General features: G+C 53.1%; 1 protein-coding gene across 3 annotated transcripts in view; it reads left to right on the forward strand.

Annotated features, from left to right (window-relative positions):
• CLUH (clustered mitochondria homolog) overlaps window positions 1–22,048 on the forward strand; it is an 86,490-nt gene that overhangs the window by 33,130 nt on the left and 31,312 nt on the right. Inside the window, exons 1-3 of one of the 3 annotated variants that reach the window (XM_061562074.1) lie at window positions 6,606–8,162; window positions 15,064–15,233; window positions 18,300–18,471. In XM_061562074.1, the coding sequence (XP_061418058.1) occupies window positions 6,737–8,162; window positions 15,064–15,233; window positions 18,300–18,471 (1,768 nt within the window). In that variant the 5' untranslated portion in view covers window positions 6,606–6,736. Of the gene's footprint in view, window positions 1–6,605; window positions 8,163–13,996; window positions 14,347–15,063; window positions 15,234–18,299; window positions 18,472–22,048 lie in introns of those variants that run through there. The other 2 variants (XM_061562076.1, XM_061562075.1) reach the window with 2 other exon arrangements.

The raw sequence follows: 22,048 nt of genomic DNA on the forward strand, positions 1-22,048 counted from the left end.
TTGAGCCTTGCGAGTATTCCTTTGCATCTTTTGATCATTGCGTACATGTGCAATTTGACGTCTTTCAAGATCGTGAATCGTCCTCGTTACTGTAGGTATGTGAACATTTTGTGGGCGGTAGTGGCACCGTGGTTTGTGCACTGCTTTCTGAACCTGAAGACGTGAGTTCAATACCCAACCACGGGTAACATTGGTGGGGGAGTGATTTTCTTTTGTATCTGGTTCTGGGCTTTTCAATTTGTTTGCTAGGCCTACCTGGTGTGTGTTTTATCAGCACTGGCCGGGAGTGGTGCACCGTAATAGGTGCTCGCAATCGGCACTTTACCAAACAGTCTCTAAAAAAATATATTGGGATGAGGGGGGTCAGAAGTGGTTTGTTTTTGTATATTTCAGGGCATACAAACCACGTAAGTCTGTGTGGGTGTTCGCGCCATTGAGTGTGAAAGCACACTTGTGTGTCTGGGGAAGCTTGCTTGCGTAAAGCACTGGATAAACGTCGATGCCCGTCCAGAATCTTTTTTAAATTGTGTCACTGGTGAGAGGGTGGCTCCATGCAGTGATCTGGAGCGTTTGGTAAACTCGACTTGGTGGATTGAATCCTTCCCAAACGTAGAATACGCAATACGATAACGTCCGTGGCGTGGATATAGCGCGATGAATGTATTGGGGAACGCATTTTTTTATAACGCGGACGCCAATTGGATATATAACCCGATTTTCGTGTGCACGGAAATGTCGTGCGAATAGGAATAAGCGTTTGTACGACTGCCTCGGCTTAGCATCGTGCAAGGCGGGATGCTGCTGGATCCTTGCAGATGCTACCCACGCGCCTCAGTCTTTGCTCAGCCTGCGGACGCATCCCATCCCGCGTGTTATTTACAACGCGATTTTTTTTTTCTTTTCCATAACGCGGTGTTCTTCAGGAACTGCAACTACCGCGTTACAGCAGAACGGACTGCAACCCCAGTTGTAACCTCGGGACAGTATTACACCGCCGTTACATTGTTTTAGCGCCCCGATTAGCAGGGAGCCCGCCGTACGGAGCCGCCCGCGGGTCGTACGAATCTACCCGTGGGGGCCGTTGGACTCCACCGGCGAGTCGTTTGCCGCTTTCGATTTGAGAGGCGCTCATTTTTCTGGCATCACTTTGTTACGGCTCTTGCGATGGCACTCTGCGGGGTACGTACTTTTGTTAAAAAAAGAACAATAGTTTTTTCTCTGCTCCTTACCACTGCTCTACGTGATCGATCGCTAAATCGGAGAATCCAGTGATATTTGCCCCGCCCCCCTCCCAAGCTAAATTAAATGCTTGACGTGTGCGTAAGGAGCGAGCGCCTGTCGCGGGACGTTCTACTCGGCGGTGACGCCACTCAAAATCAAAGTTGCCGCGGCGCGATTTGGCGGAAGGGAAAATATCTAAACCAGGGGTCGGGAACCTTTTTGACTGGGAGAGCCATAAAAGCCAAATAATTCTAAATATCTTTCATTGAGAGCCATATAGTATTTTTAACGTATAATAAATTAAATATGTCTTACTTTTAATGCGACTTCTGGTCACGGGACCTGTGACCCGTGAAATTTATCTTCAAAACTAATTTCTGTTTACTTTAAAATGACACGCTTATTAAGCAATATCACAAGTATTTTAAAATCAGTTCCAAACTGATTTTATTTTATTTTTTATTATTTTTTTTCAACTCAAAATTGTCTGGGAGCCATATGCCGTCACCGGAAGAGCCATATATGGCTCGCAAGCCATAGGTTCCCGACCGCTGATCTAAACCAATTCCTGTGATTGGTACCAAATGCAGGGCACGCGGCGATTAAGATGAAAACAAATTGCGGCATTGGTTACGGCTCGGCATAGCCAATGACGACGAGAGAATGTGAAGGGTTTGGGGGGGTCGCCCCCCCCCCCCTCTACTACCCCCAGCCTACATTTTTAACTGAGGCCACACTTTTTTCTCAACTGTCTTGCCCCCTTCTGAGTAAATCCAGATCCGCGTGAGGCTATACGGGACCCAGCGATGTCCGCAACATCAAACGATGGACTTTGAATATTGAGGTCTCGAGGGGATAACACTCGCACCCACTAATGACCATTCTTGTTGCATGCTTTGCCCTAGTATGTGCTTTTGGCCGCTGGGTGAAGGGGAGGGATAATAGAATATATATTGATATTTTAGAAGGCCTGGTGGTCAACGTGTTTATACAGGTGGAACCATATGCTCTCACAACGTTGCTTTCCCCTTTGTGAATTTCACGTCTCCAAAACTCCATTTGATAAATGAAATGTGTTTTCCCACCAGCCCCACCGAGGGAATGTCCTTCAGTCGACCCATCGTGCGTTATTGCGAATCTTTGCCGCGGCCAGTGCGGCGTTAATGAAAACTCTCATTCACTGTCGGTTTGAGCGCGATCAGTTTAAGGTCCCTCGGCTTCGAAGCTCCCGATTCCGTCGTCCAGGACATTGCCCGAGAGTGGCGTCATTCGTCCGCCTTGTCAAACTCCCGTATTTCAGCCCTTGAGCAAGCCAGGCGGCCACCGTGCTTGGTTAGAAGTCATGAGTTTGAATCTCGGTTAGGGGGAGACTCGACTTATTTATCCGTCCATGATGGAGACTGTGTTCTCCTACATACAGGCAATCCTCGTTTTACGCGCTTTTGCAGTACGCCATTTTGGAATAACGCGCGCTTTGCACCTAGGCCTTTTATTGACGCACGTGAGTCAATTTTCGGAATAACGTCGACCGCTACGCGACGCACGCCACCCTGGGCTGGCACGAGCCAGTGGCGTTGCCAGCCGCATGTGCGGTACGATAGCCGAGCGCACGCTACTGTGTACAGCATCTTGCCGTGTTTGCACCGACGCTCCTCCCTTTTGTCTCGCGTCTCTCGTGTTATATTGAGTGCACGTGTATTGTAGTGATGTACGCTCGGATAATATAGGCGAATTATGTCTGCGAGTGTGTGAGGGAAATCCCCTAACCCCCCCCCCCATTTCTACCATTATTTCTTCTGGGAAAATTGTTTTTGCCGTACGCGACTTTTGAGGTGCGCACTTTTCCAGGAACGCATCAATCGCGTATGTTAAGGAGTGCCTGTATACACGTGTAACGATTATTCCCCCCCCCCCCCCCCCATTGCAATTTGATTGATTGTCATAATCCCAACTCCGCGGGTACAATTTAACACCGTGGCGAATGTAGCACCTCCTCGTGGCTGGCAGGGTTCACGTGCAGCCCGGTTGATCGCCTACAAACCTACAAATCTGAAATGTGGTAAATCCATCGTGCGAGTGTAAGAATTGTATTGATGATAGAGATTTCGAATTTTGATTCGTACTGGAGCAATCCGATGAGCTGTAAAGCTCTTTCACAGATGTCCGTTCGGGGCGGGTCAGAAAGCCGCAACAACAAACAGTACAAACACACGATAGGAGTGCAAAGCATAGAAAAGGTAAGCAGATTGCTACATACTAAACGATTTTTAATTCATATTTATTTACCATGTAAAGCCCACTTGGCTATATTACATGCCACGTCAATGGAGGTCACTGCAGTCATCTGGAACACTCTTTTTTCTGATATTAGGATACCACTGGAGCCACTCATTTCTTTACAACGGCTTCTTGTGTTTAGTTTATTGTCCTCTCCCCCTCCTCCCCGCACCTCGGATTAGCATGTTTGGCTACGTACGGTGCGAACGAAGTTCACAACGTACATGCTGGTCGTCCTGTACAGAGAAAGATCCTCGCCATGGAAATGTGGAATTTCTACCAACGGCTCATGGCCACCGGCAGAGAAGAGCACCCTTCCCGTTACTTGTACGAGCTGCAAGTCACTCCCTACTCGAGCTCTGACAGCTCGAAGCTGGCGTTCGTGGTTTCACAACAGACATCATTCTGCATGCACATCCTCTGTAGAAGCGCGCGTTCATTGTTGTGTGCGTGCGCGTCGTCGACGTGTGGCCGCGCGTCGGCGACACGGCTTCAAGTTCGCGGCCTTGAAGGCGGCAAAACCTTTGGGCACATGCCCTGCAGCGTACTCGCACCAGCGAGCGCGCGTGCCGTCTGCTGTGACAGGGGCTTGCGTTTTCATTCACACTTTATTGCAGCACGCCAGCCGGCCTCATGTGTATGCGGAGCATGTTCCTCTAGCTCGCTATATTTAGGCGGTGTGTGTGTGTGAGCGTGTGAGTGCGTGCGCGTGCCTGCACGTGTGTGTGAGCGCGTGCGTGCGCGCGTGTGTGTGAACGTGTGTGTGAGCGTGTGTTTTGTCCCCTCGCACTTGCGAGCAGGCGTCCGTACGCGAGCGAGTGTTGCGACCGCGAAACATACGCCACTCGCTCTCCGTGTACCAGGGGATGGATGCTGTCTGGCCTGTTTAGTCGACAAGGCTTAGTTAGCCTCCAGCAACCATTAGCGTTGTATTAGATAATTGCATGTATCATTCACGTGTGGATTTTTATTTTCTGCTTTGGGGTTTTTGGTTCGCTTTGGGAAGCGGATGTAAATGATGTAATCGCTGGAGAGCGCACGCTCAATCAAATTGTGCGCATTCGCGACGTTGACCCTGCAGTGCCTTTCGCGGAGATTCGCGACAAAAATTCTACTGCAGGTCCTTTTTTTTCTCTCTTCCCTCCGTTCGGCTTTGTCCCTTAAGTTAACACGTGCGTACGAATGCATGAAGTGAAATAAGCGGAACGAAATAACCGAGAGGAGGAGGAGAGGACTACGCGCACATCTCTGTGGATTATTTCGGTGCAAACGGGCAACTGGGTGCTGAACGCGGTCGCGTCCTCAAGGCCCCCGTGGTCACGGATTGGGGAGGAGACGCGCGGGTGCCCGGTGAAGGTTGTGTGAAGGACGGCTCCCCTGCGCCGCTGCCGCCGCCGCCGCCATCGTCGTCGCCGCTGTGGATAATCGGCAAGCGCGGAGCCAGGAATACAAAATTGCGCGTGACCGCCATGAAGTTTGACCGTCTGCCGGTGGCGCTGGTGTCCCAGCGGGCTCGCCGCGGCCTGCGGGACGTGCGAGGTTAAGGCTCGCGCCAACAAACACCCCCCCCCCCCCACCACCATCCACTCCGCGTGGTTCTCCACGCCGTTCCCTGTGACGGACCGGACACTGCAGCAGCAGCAAGCGGCGGCGGCGGCGTCGGCGGCGTCGGACCTCCGTCTGGGTTCTCAGGAGAGGATGAAACGCAGCGCCTGCGGGAGCGTGACACAAAGCCTGAATCTAGCATGGTTTCGCTCGACTGTGTGGTTTTAAGCGCAGCCAGCGGCCTCGTTCTCGTCCCGCCCCGTGCCCGCTATCGCTCGGTGGTGCTGCAGCAGTTCGGTGGAAAACGACGAGCGCAGATAAGTGGCTGCATCGGTGCCCTGTTAAGGAGCAGTCTCGATCAGTATTGTTCTTTTGATTTTCTTAATGCAAGTGCTTTCGAGATTCAGGATTAATCGCCGATTTTGAAATTAAAAATACACGTGTGTTTTTTTGTAATCCGTCGCATGACGATTGTGAAATCCGAGCATATATATGTGTGTAGTCGCTCAAATGGTCCGATGAACTGTTTTAATCTAATTCCTATAATTAGCACGTAAAATGTAATAATGTGTCAAGTGAGACAATCTGCAAATGAAGCGCAGTCGGCAGCAGGAGAACCGCTGACAGTGCTGCTATGCAGATTGGTCGTTATGAAAGGAATCGACGCTTTCTGTAAATCTGGATCAGCCTTGCTTTGTTTGCAAGCGATCGGCCTATGATTCTGCGAGTTTTTCCGTTGTGAACCATTTGCTGGTTACGGCAATATCTACTACGATTTACCACATGCGGGATTTTATTAAAACTTTACTAAATACTTAGCTGTACTAAATCATATTGGTTTGTATAGGTTGTAAAAAAAAAGTCTAATAAACGCACAGGAAGTCGGTACCTCTGATGGGGTTTTTTTTTTATTTTGCAAAAAAATGCAACGTCCAATTTACTCCTGTTTTACAAGTGCAGCTTCTGGATATTGATTTGATGGTTTTGTGAAAGGTGATCACGATCGACCTTTCCCTATTGAGAGTGATGGCAGTTCATCGGTGTTTATGAAATAGGAATAGTGGTCTTCTGGTCGACCCCTTGCGTGGAGCCGCAGTCGAGCCCTACCTGAGGGGGCGGGGGGGGGTTCAAGTTGCAGACGCGCGCCGGTCCACAATGGGCAACGTGCTCTCCTGCTGCGTGCGCTGGTCGTCGTCCTCGCGACGTCCGGACCAAGAGACCGTGTCCCTCTTGTCCAACGGCTCCCCGGCGCCAGCGTCCCCGCGCTACGGCTCGCCGGAACACGCCACAGTCTTCGAGTCCCCGGGGGGTATTCTCAACTCCGGCTACGGCGGCGACATCGCGAACGGCGGCTGCGTCGTGGAGGGGCCCGCGTTTCACGGCGGGCGTCGGCTGAAGCGCGGCATGCTGGGCGACTTCCCTCCGGAGTACGCGCTGCACGGCTCCTCGGACCTGCGAGGCTTTGTGGTTGGGGGTGGCTGCTGCCGGGAGGACTCGGCGTGCGCCGCCGCTGCCGGGCCGTGGGAGTGCAGCGTCTGCGGCAGCGGCGGTAACGGAGCAGGAGCCGGCGTCCTTGCGCACGGCGGCGGCTACCCGTGCGGCCCGGCTGCCCGCGTGTCCTTCACAGGTGGGGACGGCTGACGGTGTTCGGCCCACGAGTGGGGAGCAGGCCGCGGGAGGGCCGCTGGGGCGCATGCCGGACGTGGTGCGGAGCGCAGCGTCGAGGAGGAGCGGCGGCGGCGGCGGTGGGGGAGGCGGCGGTGTTTTTCTGAGGGACACGAATCCGTTTGTGGGCGACTCGTCGCTCCGCCACCAGGAACCCGACCGGATCTTGGCGCACGAAGAAAGTGGCTTTGACGACTACGAAGAAGCGTTCTTCCTCTCGCGGAGGCCTCCCGCAGAGCGCCAGACGTCTCTGGGCCGAACGTCCCACGTGTACGGCGCCGCAAACCCCTTCTGCGGTGGCGCGGAGCTGCTGCCGCCCCCCCCGCACTGCTCCGGGGACGGCACGCAGCCGTGCTCGTACGGCATGGCGGCCTCGGCGCCGGAGTTTTTGCAGCCGTGCGGCATGGACAACTCGCAGGCGCTGCGCTGCAGGATGGAGTTTCGGAACGCGTCGCATCGCGCGGTGGAGCACAATCCCTTCGCGCAGAACAACTACCAGGCGATGCAGGAGTGGAGGCAAGCGTTTGAGAATCCCCCCGCGAAAAAGTACGAGGCATTCCTGAGTCCCACGAGTTACTGCGCCGCGGGAGACCCGGGTTTCCTCGGAGATCAGAACATGAACCGTCCTCAAAAATCCGCCGTCAACGCCGCCGACATGCAGTCCTGTGGCTTCTTTGACCCGGCATGCTGTCAGATGAATCAACATTGCCACGGCGGCTTCAGCTGCATCAACAAAGACCAGGACGGGGGAGGAGGCTGCTACGAGGGGCGGCCAACCGACTCGTACGGCGACGGCCAGGGCCGCTGTTGCGAGAGCGCCGCGTTCGCGCGGCCGTCGAGCGCCGTGCCTCGGTTGGACCCGGCGACGGCGTACTCGCGCGACGGCTCCGCCGTCTTTTGTGACGTCACGCAGGGGGGCTACGAACCGTGCTCTGCCGACGATTGCCGGCGCAGATCCTACAAGGGTGGCGGCGACTCGTTGGAGGGGAGGGCGCCGTTCGAGGACGACGACGATGACGTCGTCCATGATGACGACGCCGAGGACTTGGACCTGGCTCGCTGCGACCGCTGGCAGGTCTACCCCAACCTGCAGCAGTGTCCCACGGCCAGGTGCCAGCGTGACGACGCGTGCGCGCCTCGCCTCGCCACGCCGCTGGCGAAGAAGATGGGCGGCTTTGCGGGAGGCCCGGTCCTTGGGGGGCACGCGGCGGCCACGGCGGTGGCGACGGGCGGGGACGCTTTGACGGGTCTGGTCGGGTCGCGCGACGGGTGGCGGCGCGCTCCTTCGGTGCCCTCGTTGGGGGACACCTCGGTGGTGGCGGCGGCGGCGGATCGGGACGGCCGCCGTCGCTCCCCCGCTCGCTGTGACGCGGCGCAGCCGTCTCTGCTGCCACCTGCAGGGGGCAAGGCCAAGAGGAAGCGGAAGAGAAGGCGGGCAGCCTCTTACAGGAAAGGTACGGGAGGGGGTGGTGTGTGTTGCGCAATGCTCCATCCAGAGTGATGCCCGCTAAGAGTGTTGTCACGGAGATGTGTCGCGAGTGGGCGTGTCGATGCTTGAGAGTGATGGTGACGTTACATTAAAAATGTACGTTTGTATTTTCAAGGGATGCATGTCTGGATGGATCTATGTATGCCTGTCTTCCTTTGACAATGATGGTTTTCGAGTACTGTTAGAATTAAACTTGTAATCTCATTTGCATACACACTTATATATTGTTGTCTTTCCAGTATTTCTCCCTCCCGTGTTGTTGAAAACTCCTTAGATTGTCCTGTTTGTTTTCTATGGGGAGTGAATTAAACTAGTTTATATAAGCCCACCGCCTCCCACAGGTTAACTGTGACGCATAGCTCCTCGGCTGCCTGCGGCTCTGTGAAACAAGCCAAATAACTTTTTTTGTTTTTCTCCTATCGACGCTCGAAGTGGTGGAGGGTGGGGCTACGGTTTGGTTCGTTTCGTATCCCACACAAGTTCCTTTGCGTCCCTTTTTTACAAGGGCTGTCCCCAGCTTCCATCTCTCCACGCTCCTGTTCAGAATGACCGCGATCCCCGATCCGCTAAATTGATAATTCGCTCGCGATGAATGAAGTCGTCGGTTTTGGTCGGCGCGGTCGACGTCGATCGCGACCTTAAAAAAAAAAAGTGACCGCGGTTGTATTTTGCAAAAGCGCTGGGCAATTGTGCGGCTGAAATAGACGGGACAAGAACCTTCGCTGCGGCCTCCTTCGCTCGCGGACGTAATTGGCCTTCGGGCACCGTGCAAAGTGTTTTTTGCTGCGTGTCGAGCAATTTATCCCCGACGTTTATTATTTCACACCCGCCGAACTGCCTGGCACATTGAAACATCGTAGAGAAAGCAGCGCCACCTTGGTGACCGTTTTCGGGATCAGCGGCTTGATGCCAATGGATGATGACGATGATTGTGATTATTAACCATGCCCCTCGCTCTGTTTGGCTCTGAACCAGCTTCTGATGTATTTTATGAAGCCCAATGTATCATGGTTTGGATTTTGGCTCGGTTTGGCAAATCGGCAGTGGGGGGGGAAAACTCGTCCCCTTTTTGTGCTTCTTACCCATCCTGCTTGACATCGAGCTGCGCGTAGTGGATGCGTTGTTGCTGAAGTTGGTGAGAAGCGGTAGTAGCGAAGTTAGCCCGGCGGCACTGCGCTACGAACCCGGCGAGCCCCGAGGTTCGGTTCCCGCTCACGGCCAACGCCGGTGACGAATGATCTGGACCGGTCCCTGGGCCTTCCCGAGATCGACCTCGGCCTTCACACGGAGTACCTGGTGCGGCGGTGTGTAAACATCGCCACTTGGGGAGACAAAGGCGGGTCGGGCTTTATGCCTGCCACCCCTCCGTTTGTCCGTGTGTGAGCCTTAATCGGTGCTCGCGAACCACACTTTCCCCGACAGTCTGTTAAGGCTATAGGGAGGATCTTTATCTTTGTTTTGCTGTCGTTGGAGCAGCATTTGAGTCGTGATTGAAAGCGGCGCGTGTGCACATTTTTGGCTCTGAGTTGCCTTCAACCTGATTTCGCTAAAATGAGTTCCACTTCATGAAAAAGACTGCAATTAATTTATACGTTCATGTTAGTCGCCATATCGGCAAAGTCCATTCGATCCGACGCTGGTTTTGATAAAAATGGCACGTTTGATGCGGTTGGCTCTCGGGGGGGGGGGGGGGGGGGGTCTGATAAGCACGCTTGTACGTAATCGATTTTGGAGTCTATACCCTGCATTGTCACTGTGTTTTGAGGTACCGCACTCAATTTTTTTGGTATTAAATATTGTCACAGCCGTGATTCAATATCGCGGTCTGCGTTACGACCGTGGTTGCACACACCTCTCGCCGTACGCGAGTACTACGAATGGCAACGGAGTGCGGATGAGCCGAGTGCGCCGCAGCATGTTGCCTCCGCCGCTGATGAAGGTCGCAGGGCTGGTGAAAGCCGGCAAAATGAATCTCGTTGGGGGGGGGGCGGAAGTTTGGAGCAGCCCGACGTCATTCTTATCGTGTGTTCAAGGCTGCACCTGTGCTTGTTTTTAAAATAGAGGACGTGTAGTGATTACACATGCAGGGATGGTTTTTTTCCATTGTCTGGTCTGTAAGGGACTGTGTCTCAGTTTCTCAGTGGCTCTAGTCTGCAAGGGACCGTGTCTCAGTTTCTCAGTGGCTCTGGTCTGCAAGGGACTGTCCTCCGTGTCTCAGGTCTTGCAAGGGACCATCATCTCGCACTTGGCATCGTTTTTTGAATAACGCTTTATTTGGTTACTCGGGGTTGTTCGGGGGTACCAATGGTGCCCCTGAACAACGATTTACGGCCTTCAGCCAGGGAAGTCACGATAAAAAATGTGGACACGAACGACGCATTCACGCAAGCTCCCGATGCTCCGTTTTAGAAGTTTTAAAATTAAACCTCTTTGAATTGTATTACGTTTTTAATTAGATAATTGTATTTCTTCATTAAAAGCTGAAATCATTTTACATCTGGAAGACTTAATTGAAAAGGACATTTCGTGTGAATTCTCTCGTCGTTAAGTAGATGGCCTTGCTGGGGTTTCGGTTCGATGCGGACTTTCGCCAGTTTGGGATTGCGGGATCGAGATAAGGCGACATAGAGCTGCTGGCCGTGCGAGAAGACCGCCGTCTGCAGATCGATTCCAACGTAATCGAACGTCTGTCCCTGCGCCTCCATCGTTCATGCAGGGGGCGTGTAGGTTTGCAGCGCCCCCTGCATGAAAGCGACGGAAAGTGCAGCGTTCATCACAGATGAAGTTGTGCGCTTATATAAGAGTATTATCTTGACAGTTGTGCAGATTGTGTTACCAAAAGCAATCCCTGTGCTGTTTCTTTGGGAAGTAACTTTGGAAGAGACGCCGCTGAATTACAGCTCTGCTGTTACCGTTGCCATAATCACAGCCTTTTATTCAGCTGCGTAGATGAATCGCTCACTTTAGCTCGGCATACTATATTACGTAAGGTATTCACAGCTGGGCTATTTCGCATGCGAGTGTAATCTGTGCTCTATTAGTGACCTGGATCGGTGACCATGGTGGAACTTGTTTTAAATGTGAAACCGTTCGACATTTTAATACCCACTCCAGGCTCGATGCTAGGCCCTGCTTTTTGCCAGCTCGGTGTCCAAATGGCCGTGTCGCTCCCCACGGTAACCCCAAGGCCCCTTTTCCACAGCCCGTTGGGAATGGGGGTTGGCTTGGTGGGTTAGGCCCAAGAGAGCCCACGTTCCCCATGTCCAACCATCGCAGGTTAAACCCCCCCATGGTGGTTGGCACCAAGGCCCCCCCTCCCCCTCATTGTGACCTGTGCTAATAACTTTTTCCACTGCACAACTGTGCTGCGCTGGGGCCGTGCTGAGCCAGCCTCCCCCACTGCATTTCTGTAGCCGTGCCGATTTTTATGTCGCGCACAATGAAAGCTGCGACGTCGGAGTCGCACGTGCCAAATGCATGATGATGATTATTATTAACCATGCCCCTCCCTCTGTTTGGCTCTGAACCAGCTTCTGATGTATTTTATGAAGCCAATGTATCACGGTTTGGTTTTTGGCTCGGTTTGGCAAATAGGCAGTGGGGGGGTTAAAAAGCACTCCGAACGTGCTGAGGGGCCCCCAACAAGATGGCACGGCTTGGGATGTTGCCAATGGAAAATGGGGTCAAAGCCAGCGGTGTTGGTGTGGTTTTTTTTTTTTAAATACCGCTTACAGATTGAAATTGTGGGGGGTAGGTGGGTGATGTGTGGGTGGTGGGCCCACAGAGCCTCATGGCTTATGGATTGTGGGCTCTGCTGCTGGGCCAGAGAGAGCCCCCCGGGGCAATCCTGGGCCAGTAGAGCCCAGGAACGACGGAGGAGGCACCGGCTACCTCCATCAGTAGTAATCAAGTTTCACACTCGACGTATTGTGCTGCTGATGAATGGTGAAGGGGGGGGGGGGTGTTTTTTTTTGCTGTGTCCGCGAGCTGCAGTCGTGGAGGAAGAGCCATTGTCGTGTGCGGACTTGCCAGCTTCTGCAAGGCAACGCGGGAGCACGAGGAGAATGTTTTAGAAAGCCGCTTTGCCAGAAAGGGGAATGCCTGTGGCCTTTATCGCGCGCGCACTCCGCTTTCGGCTTGAGCAACGCGTTTGACGAAACAAAGAAAGGAGAATTCCAACTGCACATTTTTTTTTCACAAACTTAAAAAAAAATTGTCCCCGGGGCGAAACGGTGCAACTGCCGCCGCTGCGCATGTGCGTATCCCGACTCGCCCGGCAGCGCATCCACGCCCTCCCCTCGCAGTCCCTCCCCCGCACCGCGACCCCCCCTCTCGGTGACCGCCAAGCAGCGGAACGATAACGCTTCACCTTCAGCCTCGCCTGACTTGGATTTCGGCGGTAGCGAGTGTGTGTGTGCGAGCGTCAATCCTTAGTTGGGAGTGGGGGGGGGGGTGTAGCGGTTAGCGCGCTTGCGCTGCGAACCCGAGGTTCGATTTCCGCTCGCAGCCAACATCGGTGACGATTATCTAAACCGGTCCAAGAGCTCCCCTCGGTGGCTCGGCCTCAATCGAGTACGTGGTGCGATGTTTAAATATCGCCACGAGGGAGACAAAGGCGGCCGGGAGTGGTCCTTGCCACCCACTTCCACGTGTGCCGTATCGGCCGTTATAGGTGCACGCTAACGGCACTTGCCCCAACAGCATGTTAAGGCTTTCTGGGAGGGGATTTTTTTGTCTTTGTACGATGCGTTTTGGTGGCTGCACGGTGGATGAAGTCGCCACGATTTGATGCCAAGCCACAACAACGGGTCGATTTTTCAAGTCGTTGGTCATGTAAATGAAGCTCGCCAACGATAAACTGTTTAGGCTTATTATTATTAAGCGTCTCCATGTAACTGCTCATCAAGGCTATTTGACAAGGTGGAGGGAAATGTAATGTAATAAACGTAAAATATTTCTTTACAATTAGGCAATGTGTAATCCGAGTAGTTCACATTTGAATTTGAGACGCAATGATTTGGGGGCCCACACCATGACCTCATGTGCCATGGCAAGTCTTGACAGGTGTTCTCCTAAAAGCACATTACGTATGATATGCAGTGGTAGGAAGTGCATTGGGCTCTTTCAGAAGCTGCTCGACAATTCTTCTTTTTCCGCGTCGTCTGGCCAGCTCCTCGCCACGGATGACATTAACTTCTCGGTCCCGTCGTTGTGTCGTTGCCGTCGTTTTAACTGAGAAGTTCCATTTTTAAGATGATTTCAACTTAAAAACCCGGCACGGGGGTGCATTGCAGTGGCGATAACAGTTCCCCACTTAGCTGGGTCACACCGCAAAATGTAGCGTGTAATAACAGCTGTCGTGCGGCGATTATCCCGTTGCTGTGCAAATGCTCTTGTAAGTATAGGCTGCCGAGGTTGTGCGTTTTTTAAGGCCGCAAATAACGCAGGCCAATGAGTTGATGCTGCCCTACGCACGCGGTGATGACAGAAAATAACTTTAAGCCTCGTGTTGTTGATTGTTGACGGGGGCTGCTTGAGGGAGGGTTTGCGTGCAAACACAATCGAGCATCGTTTATAAATACCCAAGCTCAAAGAGAATGGTTTAACTTCAGTTGAAAGTAAAAGGAGGGGTCGGGGAGAGGTTGATCTGATCTCACGCAAGTTGCATCGGTGGGGTGGTTTTTTTTTTGGTGGCAAGAGAAAGTTGGGGATTGTGGGTGGAGTAAGGAGGCGGGGAGATGGACTTATATATGTGTATCTAAATAAATAAATAAAAGCCGCTATGTGTGTGTGTGCAGCACAGGTTGGCGTGCATTTGAGGGGGTGAAAGTCGCTAGACCGGAGTGTGCCACTCGTGCAATAGGCGTCGTCTTCATTAAATCACCGCCTCGTTGGCAATGGCTTTCAGTTAGAAAGTCGGCTGGTCTCGCGTCGTTTGTTTATCCATCGTATTTTCATACTCTCAGTCGACCTGAGGGGATCGGCAGCTTGTTGGGCCGGGGCCGTGTTTTAAGTGTGACCCTTGCAGCTCCGCCAGAAGATTAGCGGTTTAATTTTTTTAATAAACGCACTTTGGGAGAGGCTGTGCGGGCTCGCACGAGGGAAAAACGCAGTCTGCCCTCATTTTGCAGATTAAATGGACACCGCAGGTAAGGCGTGTGATGAGAGCTGTAGGGAGTCGCCCCAACGCGTTTATAATCGACTCGCCCCCCGTGCCCATTTCGCTCTCCTCTGTGGCCGATTTCCCTCCGACGTTCTGAGCGGCCTGTTGCAAACTACCTCTCAATTATTTTAATGACTCTTGTTCATTACGTTTGAACCAGACTTAAAAAAACTGTCGCCAAAGCGACCTCGGTTTGGCACGGTTCTCCGCTTTTTTTTTCTCTTCTTCTCCGCCTTTTAACCCGCCCAGCTCGCCGGAGAGGGCTCCGTTTCACCGAGACGTCGGCGCAGAATTTATCTCGGTAGCCTGGGAAGCGTTCCACGAAAGAGGGCTACACTTTGTGTGGCGACTTACAACAACCGAGTGTCCGAGAGAGAGAGGGGGGAGGGGAGCGGGAAACAAATCGACGCTTTCGCAACTCCGGATCGGCTCGGAGAGTCCCACCTTCAAAGGGGCTGGGATAAGGCATCGCTGTGCGGCAGTTCGTGCGACCTGTGCCGAGTGTTCGTCGAGGGGGCGATAAGAAGATCGGCAGGGAACGGCGCAATAAGAAACCTCTTGAGTTGCAACCGCAGCAGCAGCAGCAGTCGCGTGAAATAGTTTGGATGTTGAAACGCCAAACTCGAGCGAGTCTTAAGATTGTTCTTTTGAAGCGGTACGAAGCGAGGCCGAGCCATGCTGTCGTTGCTCCACTCGTGTGCAGCTCACGGGGAGGACGAGGCGCTCGCGAATGAGGGAGCGCCGGCTCCCGCCGGTGTGGGGGGTGGTGCCCTGGACGCGGGCGCCAGTGCGGCCCAGCCTGACGACCCGGCTCCGGAGTGCGTCTTCACCCTCAAGATCCACGTGCCCGGATCGGAGCCCTTCGAGCTGCAGGTAAGATGTCCGCCACGGGGGACGGCCACCGGCATCGTCGGCATTGTCAGCGTCGTCATCTTCGCACTCGGCAGCGGAATAAAATACGGTCGTCGTCGGTCGCCACCGTTCTTGCGTACCACAGAGGTTCGCAAACGGGTTTTGATTCCTTACCCGTACCCGGCCACACCAGGGTCGAAAATGGGTACCCGTACCCTACCCGATACCCGGCTACCCGTACCCGGCCGGGTATCAGGTAGGGTACGGATACGGGTACCCGATTGCGACCTCTGGGATGAAGCCATGTTGCAGGCGCGGGTGGGTTGATTCTAGGATCTTGAATTGTGAGAAGAGACAAGACGTTGGGAAATGAGTGACAAACGGTGACTCACCAGTGACTCACGGCCTACCCATACCCGTACCCGGCCGCACCAGGGTCGCAAACGGGTACCCGTACCTGACTGGGTACGGGTAGCCGGGTATCGGGTAGGGTACGGGTATCGGGTACCCGGTTGCGACCTCTGGCGTACCACCATCGGCGTCGTTTTCTGTTGTTTTTCTGGCGTCTTTATAAACGCACCTTTCCGCTTGTAAAACGGATGCACTACAATTTTTTCCGGGTTTTCCCACGTCGCCGCTGTGTTCCCAATAGGTGACGAAAATTGTAGTAAAAACATTGTTAAGTTAATAGGACTGAAACTAATGTTTGCATCCTTCCGGAAAATGTACCTTACACTCACAGGTGAATCTTTATTTATAATAATTAGCTTTATATATCTCCTACTTGTTAACGGAAACCCAGCAATACTTGCGTTATGAAAAGTGTTTTTATTTTGGTGATCGTCCTGGGTTTCCGGCAGCACGTTTAACGGGTTAATTTTCTCACTCTTGTGTGCGTGCGGGTAGTTTCCTGTGTACTCGGGTATTTTAGGAGGTCCTCCCCTGCCAATGTGACACCTGGCTAAATTGCATTTACACGCCTCTTACATGCAACGCCGTGCTGTAAACACATTCATACAATATCCATGTGTAGGTCCTTTTGGGGCATCCACTGCTGGATATAGGGCCTCCCAATTCCACGTGGGTCCTTGGGGCTCTTTGGCAGCACTTCACCACTCTGTTCAGTGTGGGCTGGTGAAGGCTTGGAGCAGTATTACACGGCAGTATAGAAGTACAGTACAACAATGGATGTCGCTTCCCTCTGTTGCCTCCTGCGATGTAGGCCCCTGCACTCCTACGACTACCTGTTTGGCATTGGTGGTCACCCGTGCAAGCACTTAACCAGACTCGGCTCTGCTTGGCTTCTGAGATGTGACAAGATCGGGTATATCCCGGATGAATTGGTCATAGGCAAATGTGTGTGTGTGATATGAAATGCTTTCTTTATGCGAGTTAACCTGTGTACGTTCTACGATTGCTCAGAGTTTCACTACCCCTTTGTGTGGATGCCTATTGGAGTCTCCTCTTCAATTGTCCTTGTTTGGAATGCTCACAATCAGAAAACTATCTATTCTCAACTAGAATTTTAGAATAAATGTTCACGTCTTTATAAAGTACACGCGTTGACGATCCAAAGCAGGCTTGCCGAAACTGTCACGATCGTCCAATTTACCGACAGTAGACATTTCGCAACAGCTGTTATGAAAAGCGGTAACGAAAAAAAAAGGGACGAACATTTCATGAGTTGGCATGTATTTCAAATTGAAGTTGATGTTTGACGGTGAATACGTGTCAGTTGTGGTCATCGTCGGATTTCCTGCATCCTAATGAAGAGGGCTCCTGTTTGAATGCTCCAGCAAAGCAGAATCGGAATGAGAGAATCTTTATTTGGTGACCTGGGGGAGGAATCCGATGAGCGAATGTAGCTAATTGCCGAGTGCTCCCTTGAAGCCACTTTGACGTCGTTCACAAGCTTAGGCCGTTGTGTATCGGTTTCGTCGTCACCACGTTTCGTAGGCAATTAGAAAAATGACTCTCAGTGATTGCTATAATTCTGAATTAAAAGCGCTTTATCGCTATGGGCAGGGCATCTCTGACAATAATCCTTAATCGCTTCCTAATACCAAATTAACATTTGCTTACGGTGTTATACCTTGTTGGAGTTGACACCCAGGGATGAAGGATCAAAGGGCAGTCGTTACATCCGGATGGTGAGATGCGACAAGAGCAGACCTGTATGAAGTTGCAAATCAGTATCGCAAAACCTCGTGGAATTCAGAGGAAGGAAGGACTATTTTGATGATTTGGTGTGGAGGCAATAGTGATATTGTCTTTGACTTGTTAACGTGACTTTTTTTATATATAAAGTTTATCAAACTGTTCCAGCATCAACCAGGGACGTTCCAGAACATCACTGCATACGCCTTGCCCCAGTTTCATTGCCGGCCACCAACTATCTCGGCCAACAATGCGGAAATCCCGAATCAACACCTCAGTTCGAGACCCAAACATCGCACCCTCCTGTCTTTAACATTCCTCGAAGACACTGGTGGTGTGACCATCAACTGCATCACATTATAAACAGGCCCGTGCGTGCATCTCCTTCACGAATGTAAAATTGAAGACGATCCACGGTGGCATTGCGACCACGCAACCAACAGGATGGACGTGATCTTTGACGTCGTGATCTTTGTTTTATTTTATTTTTATTAATTTTGATGTTTTACCTACGTGACTTTACCGAAAAAACCTAAGAATATGGAGCAAACCGCCGTGGCCTGCGCTCCTTCGGTGCAGGAAGAGCAGCAAAACTACACGAATTCTCGCTCCTGAAGCAAGCCCTCTCATCGTGGCTAACAGGCCTTGACTCCTGAACATATTGCTGGCGTCATGCGCACGAATAGTACAAGAAACTACGCAGTGACCGCCGACCTCCGACCCTTGAAAGAAATACGTCGCCGCACAGTGCTGCCGCTAAGGTGGCGACACCTTCCAAGTCCCTTTGCAAAGTCTTCCCCCCCTCCCCCTCGCTTAGCGAAGCTTCCGTCGCCTGTGTTATCATCATCATCGCCACGACGTACGGACAACTTTCGCGCACCATACATCGCCGACCGCGCTAATCGGACGCGCGCGCGTGGGCCACGGCAGGTGTCGTCGCAGGAGCTGGTGCAGGACATCCAGCAGGTTCTGATGGACCGCGAGGAGAGCTGCCACCGCACCTGCTTCTCGCTGCAGCTGGACGGCGCGGCGCTCGACGCCTACTCGGAGCTGCGCGCCGTCGAGGGGCTCGGCGAGGGCTCCCTGCTGCGCGTCGTCGAGGGTGAGCGACCTCCTCCTCTTCCCCCCTCTGCCCGCCACCCCCGCCACCCCGCAGCGTAGAGTCAGCTGTTTTGGTTGTCTCGCTCCGTTATGTAGCCCCTTGATGTAAGATGAGAATCGTTTTTGCCCGGGGTGGTTTTGTGTTTTGATTTTGTTTGATACAGGGTCAGGTGAGCGAGAGGATGCCGTCCGCGCGTGCGTGTCTTTGTGCGTCATCTCAGTCGGTGACGGGGAGCGGTGGTGTAGCGGTTAGCGCCACGAACTCGGCGACCCGAGTTCGGCTCGCGTTCACGGGCCAACACCGGTGACGATTATCTGAACCGGTTCTGGGCCTCTCCTAGGTTGACTCTGCCTCCAATGAGTACCCGGTGCAGGTGTGTAAACATTGCAACTAGTGAGGCGAAGGCGGCCCGGCGTGGTGCTGGCCACCCACCCCTTCATGTGCCGTGCCGGCCTTCATAGGTGCTCGCTTAACAGCACTTGCCCCAACAGTCTGTTAAAGGCTATACAGGGGATCTTTGTCTCGGTCAGTAAAGCCATGGCACCTGAGCCTGTCCCGTGACCTCCTACCATGCGGGCGTTTGACACTTCACGTGGTCGTAAAAGAGCACACTGCCTGGCACAAGCGCTGTGGTGACGTCACCTGCCACTTAGTGGCGAATGGAGATTGTTATTTACGGTGTACCAGGCGTGGTGCTGGCTACCCACTTTCTCGTGTGCCGTGTTGGCCTTTATAGGTGCTCTCGAACGGTACTTGCCCCAAAGGTCCGTTAAGGGTATACTGGGGGATATTTTGCACTGTATGGTACGAAAGAAGTTCAGCATACATACATTCTCTTCTAGTCTGTGTCAGCTTCTTGAGTCACGTCCACCATGCTGACATAGATGGCTATAGACTTTGAATATGGACACACAGGCTCGTGCACACTGATATGACCCATAGACTTGCATAGAGAAGCAGATACATGCATAGAGACCCATACACTTGCCATATTGCCTTCACGGACCATTCTGCCTTCAAATGTAATGGGAATTTTTGATTCAGGAGGGTCCTACAATTTGAGGTGGGCTTCCATGTTCCACTTTTGCCAGGTACCTGGAGAAAACCCAAGTGTACGACGGAATAATTTCAAAATTCTTAAATATTGCTTGGGAACCCGTTTGTTGTACCACCAATCTCTTGGCCACTTCGCAGTCCGGCTCGTGTCGTTAGCCCCTGGCGAACTTAACCCATGGCCATGACCCTTGACCTATTTGCGGGAAGTATTCTGGAGGCAGTCGATTTGGTTTTTTGTTCTGCATTAAATGTTGGCACCTACGTAATCCACAGGCGAGCAATCTCCTGCCCCCTCCCCCAACCGGCGCTTGCCAGCTACAGTCTTTCAGGCACTCTTAAAGGGGTCCTCGGGCAGCTATCCAAGCCGTAGTGTGGAAGGACCCTTGCGCCAAAAAAAAATTCGACGCAGCTCCTTTTTTTTTCTTTCAGCCTTTTTTTGGTTTCCCCAAATTTATTTCAATCACGTTAGCCGGCACGATGTGACGAGATGAAAAAAATGCTCGTACTGGAAACTCTTGCAGCAAGCATTGCCGCCTCGCCCCTGTGTGTTTGTAGAGAGAGCAGCCCCAGGAAGGCTGTCACGGACGTGCTTTCGAGAGCCCTTGGAATGACTTTTTCGGTGTGATGCGTGTATAATCGTGCTATCCTGCGACAGGGGAAAGGGAGCTCGATTTCTTTCGCCGGGTTTTTAATGAGCTTCACGATGCCCTCTGGCCTAGAAAGAGGGAGCATTCGCGGCCGGCCCATGGAACAATTGCGTCCAGTCTGATGACGAGGTTGTGCAAGTGTCGGGATATTTAGTTCCGTCTTCGCTCCTTGTTTTTAAAAGCCCTCTCTCCCAGTTTGCTGCGGTCACCTCGTTGGCAACGCCACCGTCCGTTAAAGATCCCAATGCCCACTTCACAATAGTTGGCCATTGTGTGCCCCCCTCCCCCATGGCCCGATCGATCAGCGGCGGTAAAGCGGCATTATTCCAACTACAAAAGTGGGCCACCTTGCTTGTAAAACCGCTGTCAAAGGATAATTTGAAACGCACGCCCACACGCGCGCACACTCATCCCCGTGTCACCGCAGAGGTGCTCTTGACACGATACTGTACACACGCGCACCAAAGGCTCATTCATATTTCCTTATCTCATGCTCGATTTTAAGCGGCTGAATCTGACGTCCTCCACAATTGCTTCTTAAAGTGTGTTCGTCGCCCACCCCGACGCCACCCACTGGCTGCACGCCACCGCTTGGCTCGCTCGTAGAAATCTCTTGGACGGAGCTCTTTGCGAGAATTTCTTTGCGCGAGCGCTTGCACGCGCCCAAGCAGGCCTTTGCGCCACTGGCAATCAAAGGGGCCAGGGGAGCTCGACAGAGATGACTTGTGAACGCCGAACTGGAGCCCCTAGGGAGCTCGCGGACTCGGATGCTGACGGCGTGACTGGCGGTGCGGGTGAGGGGTGGGGGGTGGGGGGGCACGCTGGCAAGTCCCCTCGACGCGGCCGTCGAGCTCGTCATCTCTTGAGCGTTCCTCCCCCGTCACGCGGCCGCAGACGCTGGCGGCAGGCAGGCCCGGGCAGACCCCCGGCGCGAGGGCTTGTGTGTGTGGGAACGCCGGGGCGCCCCCTCACCCCCCCCCCCCCCCCCCCCCCCGCGTCAAGGTGGTTGGCGGCGTGAGACGTGGCGGTTTCAGGGGCGACCGTTTCTGGGGCCGCACTCTCGGAGCGTCTTGAATCGGAACGCGAGTGGCATCGTCAGGAGTTTTGGCCGGGCGCGAACCAATGGAAGTCCAGTATTGAATCGCAGGACCCATTAACTACAGTGCAGTGTCGTGAATTGGAAGGTTTTTTTTTTATATCTTTACGAATTATTTCAAGTTGCTAGGTGTCTTAAGGACGTTTTCGTTTTATAATTAAGTCGAGCTATTAAATGTAATTTATTGTAAATTGGGAAGCTTTTGGGCCATGGGGAATTGGCGGTGTTAAAACTTCATGCGGTGGTATGGTGCACCCCAGTACATCAGAGGTAGATTTCACCCGACAGCACGGGCACAGCTGTCTGCCTCCAACATACCGGCCCTTCTGAGGTGTCGTAAAGTAGCGGGCGCTAGGCACAAGCGCCCGCTTGTGGCGGTGACGTCACCACAGCGCTTGTGCCAGGCAGTGTGCACTTTGAAAGCCACGTGAAGTGTCAAACGCCCGCAGGTAAGAGCTTACGGGACAGGCTCAGGTTCCATGGCTTTACTGACCGAGACAAAGACAAAGATCCCCTGTATAACCTTTAACAGACTGTTGGAGCAAGTGCTGTTAGCGAACAGCTATGAAGGCCGGCACGGCACGTCAAAGGGTGGGTGGGTGGCCAGCACCACGCCAGGCCCACCCCGTTTCCCTCTTCACATTCACACTCGGTCACTCTCGCCTATGTTTGCCAACCGCAGCGTTGGCCGCGGTGGGTCGCTGTTGGGTGGGTAAGTCGCGTGACGACCTAGGCCCAGGCTGTGGGATCCGTCACCTCGGCACGACGCGTAAAGGTG

Source organism: Lethenteron reissneri, chromosome 28 (assembly GCF_015708825.2).
Source record: "Lethenteron reissneri isolate LAM-NWPU_2019-01 chromosome 28, ASM1570882v1, whole genome shotgun sequence".
Taxonomy (NCBI): domain Eukaryota; kingdom Metazoa; phylum Chordata; class Hyperoartia; order Petromyzontiformes; family Petromyzontidae; genus Lethenteron; species Lethenteron reissneri.